Source organism: Coenobita brevimanus, chromosome 6, assembly GCF_032717465.1.
Source record: "Coenobita brevimanus isolate Jiangsu-jjx chromosome 6, ASM3271746v2, whole genome shotgun sequence".
NCBI lineage: Eukaryota > Metazoa > Arthropoda > Malacostraca > Decapoda > Coenobitidae > Coenobita > Coenobita brevimanus.
The window spans coordinates 64,803,076-64,815,199 of NC_136959.1; the positions used below are offsets into that span (position 1 = coordinate 64,803,076).

At 41.3% G+C, this 12,124-nt stretch overlaps 1 protein-coding gene across 1 annotated transcript in view; it reads right to left on the reverse strand.

Moving 5' to 3' along the window:
• The window catches only part of LOC145401638 (leukocyte tyrosine kinase receptor-like), a 161,747-nt gene that overhangs the window by 15,940 nt on the left and 133,683 nt on the right, over positions 1–12,124 (reverse strand). The window contains 2 exon segments of the mRNA XM_080273833.1: positions 5,760–5,961; positions 11,676–11,774. Of these exon segments, the coding sequence (XP_080129959.1) occupies positions 5,760–5,961; positions 11,676–11,774 (301 nt within the window).

Here is a 12,124-nt window from a genome sequence, read left to right on the forward strand (position 1 = left end):
ACCTACTGCTTCAAAATCTAACGGCTTCATCCTTGCCTAACCCTTAACCCTTCCACCATGTCTTCCACCGCTCGGGTCAAATTAGGTAAATATTGTGTAGTTACTTTGCTCAAACAGACGCACGTGTCGAATTTTGATCTTGTTTTGTGACTTTAACCTTTGATTGACTTTTAAGAATCGAACCCCTTCATTCTTGCCTTATCCTTAACCCTTCCTCTAAGTTTGATTTAAATTGGACAAAAACTCTAAGCTGACCTTCCTAATCAAAATTAGACCTAGCCCTGCGACCCTGACCTTTCACCTGTTGTTCTAAAAAGAGTATGTTAACCCCTTGACTGACCCTCAACCCGTCCATCAAGTACGGATAAAATAGTTAAATTTTAGACACACACACACACACACACACACACGCATTTCCTACCTTAAAATCACACCCCCGTACATACATCTCATCACAAAGCACACATACCGACACGCACATACACACACAGAAACACGCACAGACAAACACACGTACACTGAAGCCTGCATCACACACACACACACACACACACACACACACACACACACACACACACACACACACACACACACACCTGTCTCGACTTAGTGCCAACAGGTCTGTGAGCCTAGGAGATCAGGAGGAGGAGGAGGAGGAGGAGGAGGAGGAGGAAGAGGAGGAGGAGGAAGAGGAGGAGGAGGAGGAGGAGGAGGAGGAGGAAGAGGAGGAGGAGGAAGAGGAGGAGGAGGAAGAGGAGGAGGAGGAGGAGGAGGAGGAGGTATAGCGAGGCAAGGTGAGGCAGGGTCGGGAAGGGTGAAGCATGGTGGGAACTGAGGTAGGGTGAAGCAAGAGGATATGGCAGCGAGGAAGGGCGAGGCAGGGGGAAAAGACAGAGATGGGTTAGGCAGGATGAGGAAGGGTGAGGCAGGATGAGGAAATAAGGGAGGGTGAGGCTGTGAGGCAGGGTGAGCGGAGAGGCAAGTGAGCAGTGAGGTAGGGTGAGGATAGGTAAAGCAAGAGCAGGGTGAAGGAAGACAGGCTGTGGCAAGACAGAGAAAAAGTGATGCAAGCCAAGGCAGGATGAGGACGATCAGGGTGAAGTAGGACACACGGAGGTGAGACATGGTGAGGCAGAGTAAGGTAGGGTGAGTTAGGGTATGGCAAGGCGAGGCAGAGTAAGGTAAGGTGAAGAAGAGTAAGGCAGGGTGAGGCAGAGTGGGTAGATTGAGGAAGATAAGGTAGGGTGAGGCAGAGCAGGGAAATACGGAGGCTTAAAGGGCAGGGTGAATCTGAATAAGGCAGGGTGAGGCAGTAGGCAGGAAAGTGAGGAAAGGTGAGGACGTAAGCAGAGGGTGAGGAAGGAGGTAGGAAAGTGAGGACGAGTGAAGCAAGAGGTAGAAAAGTGAGGCAGGGTGAGGATGAAGGTAGGCAGAATGAGGTGGGGTGAGGCAGGAGATTGAAAAGTGGGGAAGGGTGAAGTAGGGTGAAGCAGGGGAGGTAGGGTGAGGAGACAGGTAGTGAGGCAGGGTGAGGCAGTAGATGGGAAATGTTAGGCAGGGTGAGGAGCAGGTAGAATGCGAAGCAGGGTGAGGCAGGGTGAAGGCAGGGTGAGGCAGGGATGATCCAACACTCTTTTCACAGCTCAGTCCAGCCGGCGCCTCCAGCCATTAGCGGGTGGGTGGGATGGGAGGGTGGAGAGGAGTGGGTGGGATGGATGGGTGGAGAGGTGTGGGTGGGATGGGTAAGTGAAGAGGAGTGGGTGGGATAGGTGAGTGGGATGGGAGGGTGCAGTGGGTGGGGAGATGATGAGTTATATAAATGCTCGCGTAATCTGGCGGTCACGTGGAGTATTTTTTTTTTTTTTTTTTTGGGGGGGGGGTGTATAAGTTGAGATAAAGGAAGAACGAAGCAGGGGTATGGAGAAATGGGTGAGAAGGGATGAAAAGGAAAGGGAAGGGATGAAAAGGAGGGGAGAAGAGAACGGAGAGGGAGTAGAAGAGAGAGGAAAGGAAGGAAAGGGGAGGGGATGGACGAGAAGGAAGGGAAGGGAAGGGGAGGAATGAGAGAGGAAGCGAAAGAATGCAAAGGAAAGTGAAGGGCCGGTAAGGGAGGGAAAGGAGAAAAGATGGGGGAATGAGAGGGAAGGGAAGGAATGAGATGAGGAGAAAGCGGAGAGAAGAGAAGGGAACGAAAGGAATGCGAGGGGAAAGGAAGGAGTGAAAAGAGAAAGGAAGGAAAGGGAAGTGATGGGAAATGAAGGAAAGGCAAGGGAAGCGAGGAGAAATGAAGGGAAGAGAAGGGATAGTGACATGAGGGAGTGAGATGAAGGGGAACACAGGTAAAGGCGATTAATTAACCTGAGAGCACTAGGACACCTCTTCATTTCTGCTCACTTCACTGCACTTCCGGAACAGGATAGGGAGACAGGCGGATAGACAGACAGAGAGATAGACCGACAGACAGAGAGATAGACTGAGATATACAGATAGACCGAGACAGAGACAAGGCAGATGAATAGATACAAAGATAGATGGACAAATAATTGGACAGAGTTGCACTGACTGACAAATGTACATAAATATTTAACACTATAATTCTACTGATATACAGACAGATAGACAGACAGTTGGATGGATGGATGATTAGACTGATAAGATAGATATGTAGGTAAGTGGACTATGTGTGTGTGTGTGTGTGTGTGTGTGTGTGAGAGAGAGAGAGTGAGAGAGAGAGAGAGAGAGAGAGAGAGAGAGAGAGAGAGAGGTCGTCCTGAGTAATAAGCCAAAAATACACACACACACACACACACACACACACACACACACACACACACACACACAATCTCTCTCTCTCTTTCTCGTAAAAATACTGATAAAATTCCACTAATTCAGCTAATAAGGCATAATTGTTTACCTTGACATTCTAGAGTGTAATTTAAATCCAGAAGAAATGAAAAGGCTACAAAAATAGTAATTCTCTCTCTGTCTGTCTCTCTCTCTCTTTCTCTTGGGATTCTGTGATGTTTTGAGGTGGAGGTTAAATCCCGCAGGACTGAAGAGTGTGTGTGTGTGTGTGTGTGTGTGTGTGTGTGTGTGTGTGTGTGTGTGTGTGTGTGTGTGTGTGTGTGTGTGTGTGTGTGTGTGAGAGAGAGAGAGAGAGAGAGAGAGAGAGAGAGAGAGAGAGAGAGAGAGAGAGAGAGAGAGAGAGAGAGTGAGAGAAATCGGGTTGTATGACTTGCATGATAGATAGCGAGAGTGAGTGAGTGAGTGCTACAAGGGTGCATGACTCGGTTGAGAGAGAGAGAGAGAGAGAGAGAGAGAGAGAATGGGAGAGTGAGCGAGAGCGAGGTTCTAGGAAACTCAACTTTAAAGACAGCTCACACGACCCTTCGCCGATGGTGGTAGTTGTGGTGATGGTGGTAGTTGTTGTGATGGTGGTAGTTGTGGCGATGGTGGCAGCTGTGGTGATGATGGTAGTTGTGGTGTTTGTGGTGATGGTGGTGGTGGTTCTAGTGATGGTGGTGGTTGTGGTGATGGTGGTGGTTGTGGTGATTGTGGTATCTGTGATGATGATGTGGTGACGAATTGATAGTGTCAGGTTGTAGTAATTATTGTGGTGGTGGTGACAGTGGTGGTGGTGGTGGTAGCGGCAGTGTCAAGTACAGTACAGTGATTGTGGTGGCTGTGATGGTATTGTGTTTATTGTGGTGATGTGGTGGTGGTTGTAGGCATGGTGGTAGAGGCAGTTCTATTAACGGGTATAGTTGTAGCGATGATGGTGGTGGTGGTGGTGGTGGTAGCTGACGTAAGGGTGGTAGTGGCAGTGATGGTAGTAATGGTAGCAATGATGGTAGTGGTCGTTAAGGTGAGGGTTGTAGTGATAGTCATTCCCATGATAGTAGTGATAGTAGCGATGGTGGTTGCTGTATCATGACAACAACTACAGCAACAACAATTACCAACACCATCACCACACCACACTACCACACACCATACCACACTACCCCACCACCACACCACACCACACCACACTACCACCACCACACCACACCACACTACCCCTCCACCACACACCATACCACATTACTCCACCACCACACCACACCACATTACCCCACCACCATACCACACCACACCACCACCTGCAGCGAGGAGTCTTCTGCATAATTTCCACACACGTTGGCATACAGGTAAAGGTGCAGTTTTTTTTTTATTATTATTTTTCCTTTGTTTTTGTGTTTACTTTTGGATTCTGCCCACGCCTTTAAAACAGAGGGATGATGAAGATGATGATGATGATGATGATGATGATGCATGAAATAGTTAGTTGGCAGCAAGAATAGAGTAGAAATCAAGACATCATCATACTGACAAGGTTAATGGTGATGACTAAGGCTCTATTCATCATCATTATCATTATCAGAAACTGCTTCTATTTGCTCCTCTGGCATGAGAGATGTTTCTTAGCCTGAATAAAAATCTGGAACAAAAGAAAATAAAAAAGAAAGAAAGAAAGAAAAGAAAAGAAAAGAAAATCTGTGGTGGAGAAAAGAAAAAAGGACTTAATCTACCAAACTGATTAAACTTTTCCCCACTGAACTTCGCACTGATAGTCAAACAAGAAAATCGATTAATTTTCAGTTTTTAATGACTTTCTTTCAACCCTTCGTCCTCTTTAAACACAACCAGTTTCAACATTATTATTATTATTATTATTTTTATTATTATTATTGCTATTATTATTATTATTATTGGCTCTTGCTGAAGCTAGAGGATTTTTTTTAGTTAAGTCCTTCAGTTCCATGATTTATTTTCGTATTGTTTGTAATTCTGTTTTTTTTTTTTTTCCCATCAGGCGATTTTATTTTTATGCTGAATAAAATCGTACGGAGATACTATGGATAAAATTCGTAAACAAAGGCGCCCATCATCATCATCATCTATTCATCATCATCATCGTCATCATTACCATCATCAACATTAACATAAACAGCCTTATTATCCTAACTATATTTCCGACTAATAAAACAGGCACTTAGAATTTAGAAACAAGCAAAAATGAATAAATAAATAAACAAATAAATAAACAGATAAATACATACTGTACGTAAAGCAAAAACTAAAAATATAAGGAGGAGGAGAACTATCACCAAACTGTCCCTTGAAAAGAGACATCACCACTCACTCACCATTTAGGGTTCCGAAATTCTCAGTTTTAGACACACACACACACACACACACACACAATCTATCTACCTACGGCATCTATTGCCAGACGCCATAATCCCGTAAGGGGTGGCCATTTGACTTTGAGTTATATGTTTTACGGGGAGGGACACTAACCCTCGACCAACCCACTTGCTGACATGTTGGGAGCACATATGGTTTGGTTATAAGGTTACCACCCAGCGCTGTAAATGGTTTCTTGGCTTACAGGAAACCATTTGGCTTGTCACTCAATGTAAAGCCACCTGTAAAGGGAAAGAAAAGCAATGAGAAGTGACAGGAAAGATGGGAGAAATAGGAAGTGAGGGGGGGCAGGCACAGACAAAGAATGATAAAGGCTAAAGAAGAAGTAGGCAGCACTACATCAAGTGAGTGGATGATGGTCGCCACCACATTACCACACACACACACACACACACACACACACACACACACACACACACACACACACACTATAATCCTCATGTACGTCCCCACCCACACGAAACTGCCCCACTAAAATAAGACCTAAAACTAATTCTTCTCCCACGTACTTGATCAAGGTGAGATTGTTCCTATTGACGCCCTTGAGGTCCTTGATGGTACACGTGCCGCCGCCGAACTCGTAGTTGGGGTTGTACTCAGTGACCATACCGCCCGTGGACGACCGGATGTGCTGCAGCTGCATGTCCGGGTCCCGCTGGCTGAAGATCTCACGGCGCAGCACCACGAATTTGTTGCGCTGATACCGGTTGTCTATGGGGGCGAGACAGATGGGGGCGGGGGTGAGAGATGGTTGATTAGATAGGTGGGAGGACGGGTGGACTGATGGATGGATGGTCGGATGGGTGGATGGACGTTAAGATGTTGGCGGGTGGATGGATGGCCTGACTGATGTATGGGAGGTGGGTGGATGGCATGATAAATGTATGGTGTAGATACAAATCCATCTACCTGTCTATTTGTCTTCATACATCCATGTAACTACCTGTCTACCTACTGTCTAGCAATCTGTACACAAAAATATCACTTGGATGCACGTAATGCATGCACATGCTGATATCCATGAAGAAAAATGGAAACAGTTTCATCCTTTCTTTTTCCTTGTGAATATATATATATATATATAAATAAATATATATATATATATATATATATATATATATATATATATATATATATATATATATAGGAATGTGAATTATAAGGAAGGCAGAATAAAGTGAAAGAACAAATACTTGCAAAAAAGAATGAATGAATAAATAAAAAAATGTACTCCAGTGCCTCCATTCAACCTCCTCCACCCAAGGACGTCTATTATATTCTGTTAAATTATATTATTATATTCTCTATTATATCTTTTGCAGTGAAGGGTATAGGGAATATCTAAATTAATATCCTCCACTAAGCAAGGCCTTCCCGAAGCAAAATTTAAAAAAAAAAGGAAAAACACGAAAATGGGTCCTCAGGGTGAATGGGTCAGTGCTCAATAATAATCTGCTCCTTAGTACCCACAAATCACCCACGTTATGACTCAACTAATTGCACTTCAGGTCAGGTTAATGGAGGCGTGAGTGATTTTAATTAATGGCAACACACATCATATAAATCAACCACTCAATTAGCTTCCTTTTGGCACTGACCTAAATATCTTCTTCCATTTCATTTTTTGGTGATTCCTCGTCCGTTAGATATTCACTCTCTCTCTCTCTTTCTCTCTCTCTCTCTCTCTCGACCATTATGACGTACCACTTTAGTATTCTTGCTGACTTCAGACTTTATTCAGCTTTGGAGAAATTTGATTGAACTGGAGGTGATACAGCCAACTTTATTTCTAATTTCAACTCTAAGTCCAACTCTAACTTTAACCTTACCTTTAACTTTAACTCAGATTTTAACTCAGTCTTGAACTCAAACTTTAACTTTTATTGAACTGGAGGTTAGATGGAGGCTAAGTTAACTTCTTCACAACTACTGCAGGTTTTTCTCTAAGCAAAAAAAAAAAAAAAAAAAAAAAAAATCAACTAGTGGCAGCAAAAACAAACTGAAAAAGCCGCCACAATATACTGAGGCCAAATAAAAAAAAAATAAATAAATAAAGGACAAAAGGGATGGAAAAATACTCAAATTTAAAACCACCTCTATGACAAAAATCTATCAACCTATCAATTTCTATCTATCTACAGTATCTATCTATTGGCTATCAATCTGTATCTCTATCTACCTATCGATGGGTATCTATCTATGTTCTAGTATTTATCTATCTATCTATCTACGCGTATCTATCTATCTATCCATAAACAAGACACATATTTCGCCCGGATTTATGCATTAAAGATTTTTTTTTTTTGCATACCCGCTCCGGAAATGAAAAAAAAAAAAAAAAATGAAAGCGTGGAAAAGTGCGCATCCATATTAAAAATTATGTGAAAATGTGAATATATTTATATCTTAAATATGTGGACTTCTCTATACAGTGATGAAAATGGAAAAGGTCAGAGAGAGAGAGAGAGAGAGAGAGAGTGTGTGTGTGTGTGTGTGTGTGTGTGTGTGTGTGTGCTATGTACGTATGTGTGTGCATATGTACCCATGTGTGTGTGTACATAAAATTTTCCACTACGCAACCTGTACATAGAAAAAAGTAGTTCAGGGTCAGAAAACATCAAAAAAGGCAAGGCAGGATCACATTTATTGCGCTGCATGGGAATAAAAAAAAAAAAAAAAAAAAAAAAAAGAGCGACAATTAAAAAAAATGGCGACAAAAAAACAATGACAAAAAAAATGGCAACAAAAAAGAGCAATAAAAAAAAATGGCAACAAATAAGTGATAACAAAAAATGGCTACAAAAAAAGAGCTATAACAAAAGGAAATCCTAAAAAAAAGGAGCGAAAACAAGAAAAAAAATGGCTACAAAAAAGAGCAAAAACAAAAACAAAAGGTTACAAAAAAAGAACGATAACAAAAAGCTACAAAAAAGGGCGATAACATAAAACCAGATAATTAAAAAAAAAGGAAAAAATTAACTCTCTCACGGCCGGGGCAACTCTAGTCCTCCAGTTAAGACCAGATGATTTTATTCAGCTGAGAGTGAGTCATAGGAGCCTGAGAGAGCTAATCAAAAGAAAAAAAGAAAAAAGAAAAGAAAAAGAAAACATATAAATACACTGGAAAACACATCTACAAAAATAAAAGCACCTGAAACAAACGCAAAAAATAATTACAGACGCAAAAACAAACATGGAACTGAAAATATAAACACTGAGAAACTAAACAAAATGAAACAAGATCTAAAAATAATCTACAGAACTAAACACAATGAAACAAGTGCAATAAACAAATACAATAAACAACAACTACAAAAAACAAAGAAACAAGGAATTATCAATAAACATGGAGCAGAAAAAATTATCCAAAAATGAAACAAAAAACATTATAGAAAAAAACATACATAAAACATTAGCAAATAAACACAAATTAAAACACAACATAATATATAAACAGATATAAACAGGATAAGAGAGAGAGAGAGAGAGAGAGAGAGAGAGAGAGAGAGAGAGAGAGAGAGAGAGAGAGATAGAGAGAGACTATAGAGGAAATACAAAATGAAAAAACAACAATATAATAACTACAAAATAAAACAACATAAAGGGAGGAAAAACAACAAAACAGAAAATTAAGCAAAAAACAAAACAAAAACAAGCAAAAAAAAAAAAAGATAACAGATACACAGCAATAAATACAGTAAAAAAATCTAAAATGTAAAAATACAAGAAAAACAACAGAATCACCTACATATACCCCTTCAACCCAATGACGCGTTTCTTATTTTCTTTCCGGAATCTCCAGATGATTTTCCTCAGCTTTAAGAAGGTAGGAATTTTTTTGGGGGTTGGCAAGAGTGTGGATGAGGGTGTGGGTGTGGGTGTAGATGTGGTGGGAGTGTGGGTGTCGATATGGTTGGGGTGTGGGTGTGGTTGGAGTGTGGATGAGGGTGTTGGTGTGGGTGTAGATGTGGTGGGAGTGTAGGTGTGAATGTGATTGTGGTGTGGGTGTGGTTGGGAAGAGTGTGGATGAGGGTGTGGGTGTGGGTGTAGATGTGGTGGGAGTGTGGGTGTGGGGTTGGGGTGTGGATGTGTGTGTAGATGCGGTTGGAGTGTGGGTGTGGATGTGGCTGGAGTGTGGGTGAGGTTAGGATTTGTGTATACAGTAGGTGTGGCCGGAGTGGGCGTGTCAGGGTGTTGGTGTGGATCAGACTGGTACACAGCCCTCATTAACCCCTTCATTACAAGGATCCCATCAGCTGAATAAAATCGTCTGGTAGAAGCAAGAATAACAATCTAGCATGACGTTATCGGCCTGAAGGGGTTAAACAGGCCAATTAGAACCAAGCAGGTGAAAACAGGACTAATTAAGGAACTTCCGGAAATTTATGCTTCAGTTACCGTCAAAGAATTTATTTTTATCGGTTAAGTTATTAAAAAAATTATATATATATTAGTCAATGAGAATGACGTATAGAAGTGTGTGTGTGTGTGTGTGTGTACCAAATTGTGTTTCCCATCGCTTGCAGAATCCAAGTCACCCCTTCCTGATCTTCGTCAGACTGATCATTTACACACTAACCTTCCATCACCAGCAAGATCCCTTAAAAATGATCCACGAATCTTCTAAATAAACCCAATCAACTCCTCCATCATTCATAATATCCTCCACTAACTCTTATTTCAATTTTACATCCCCTAGCTCTTACATTTCGCTTTAATAACTCGTCTAAATTCGTAAGACCCCTCGAGGAACAACCTCTCCCTCCTCCAAACAAGCAATTGAAATTTCCACCACTCATAAGATCAAGTAATACATTTTCGATCTTGTAAGAAACGCAATTGAATCTTCCGTTCCTCGTAAGATCCATAAGTAATTCCCCTTCTGATTTTACTGTAGGAACTCCGTCTGAATTCCTCCTCCCCTTCCAATCTGACCCTTATAAATCTTCCCCAATTTTATTTCATCCTTAAAGATCTTTCTGTAATCTTATTTCACCTCTTTAAAAATCTGTCACCACAACCAAAATCGGTTCCTCATCTCTCCTTCAACTCTTAATCAATCCAATCCCTTCTGTATATCCCTTCAGCAACTCTCCTTCAACTCTTAATCAACCCAATCCCTTCTGCAACTCTCCTTACACTCCCAAGAAACCCAAACAAGTCTTCTTCCCTCGTAAGATTTCTTCAGTAACTATCCTCCCGATCTTGCAGTATGAGCTTCTCCGCCCGACAGGCCCCTTCCCCCCCACTCTTGCCCCATATCCGGAGGGGGAGGGGGGTGGGGGGAGAGGTGGGGCGGAGGCGGCGGTGACGAGGGGGGTGATGGAGGAGGTAGGCTGGTGGTGGTAGATTGAAAAAAAAAGAAAACAGAAAACAATTAGAGACCATTAGTGCAAAAACAAGGGATTATGTGAGGAAGGTCATTACAAAAATCCATGCAGAAAAAACAGAATATACAACAAAAACACATTAGTAAAAAAACAAAAAACAAAGGAAAAAGTGAAAGTTACTACTGAAATTCATGCAAAAAGTAAGAAACAAAAAACAAGAAAAATTCACACATAAAACTAAAGCGTTAAAATAAAAAGAACAGAATGTGAGTAAAGTTAATACCGATATGAAAAAATAATTACAGAAACTACTATTACAAACTACTATAAAAACAACAAACCACATGCATTACTTGAAAATATCTAACACAAAATAAGAAAATAAATGATCTAAGTATTACAAAGAAAAACAAGCGAAAAATTGAAAAAAAAAAAAAAAAATGGAGCAAAATTCAAAACCCAAGTTCCTCCTCAAAATAAAGAAAATGGCGAAAAAATTAAACACAAACAATTATTAATCAACAATGAGATGGAAAAACTTAATTGCCATAGCAGTAGATGGGGATAGAATCGATACAAAAAGTAAAAATAAAACGGTAGATGGAATTAGATGTGGAAAAAAACTGATTCTACTCAACAGAAATGGAAATCAAACAACAGGACACGGAGAAAACAGTAGATGGGAAGAAATTTATGTTTGCAGTAGAAGGCAGTGGAAGATAAAGATACATCAGTAGATAGAGATAGAAAAAGATACAGTTGCACACAGAGGACAGATACTCGTAGCAGCAGATAGGGGGATAAACTACAAAAAAATAAAAACGGGGGTAGAAAAAAGTTACTCACACCCGTAGACGGGGGCAGAAAAGTGGTAGACAGATCCTACTCACAGAAACAGATAGAAGTAGAAAAGAGATAGAAGGTGGAAAGATACTCACAGCAGTAGACGGGAAGTAGAAACATAAAACAGACAGGGGTAGACAGACACTCACAATAAAAGACAGAAGTGGTAGATATAATATTCACAGCACTAGGTGGAAGGCAGGGAAGCAGATGGAATGCCGATATAAGCAGATGAAAAACAAGTCTACTCACAGCAGTAAATGGACGTGGCAGAGATGAGAGCCACGACGAGGACACCCAAGACGATGAAGGCCACGTACATCGTCTGCATCTCTGAGTCTCCGGAGGCTGCTGTAGAAGAGGCAGACGGGGGTTACGTATATGAAGATGGGTAGGTAGAAGAACATGGGTAAAAGAAAATGGGGGGTTAGGTAAGAGATGAGTAAAAGATAGGGGTTGGGTCGAAGATGGGGGTTGTGTAGAAAATGGGTAGCTTGTAATTATACTAGGTGGTAACACGATAAGCAAAGATAAGACGATAACGATAAAAACATTCCCGTACGTAGTAAGAGAAAACGATGTCAACACTTAAATCATTTACCTATTGACTTCTACGGTCTGTCTCAGGTGGGCGAAATCGTCTGGCCTTTACATCAATTAAAAAAAAATCAAGCTCATTCCTAGTAGGGAAGGAGGAAATG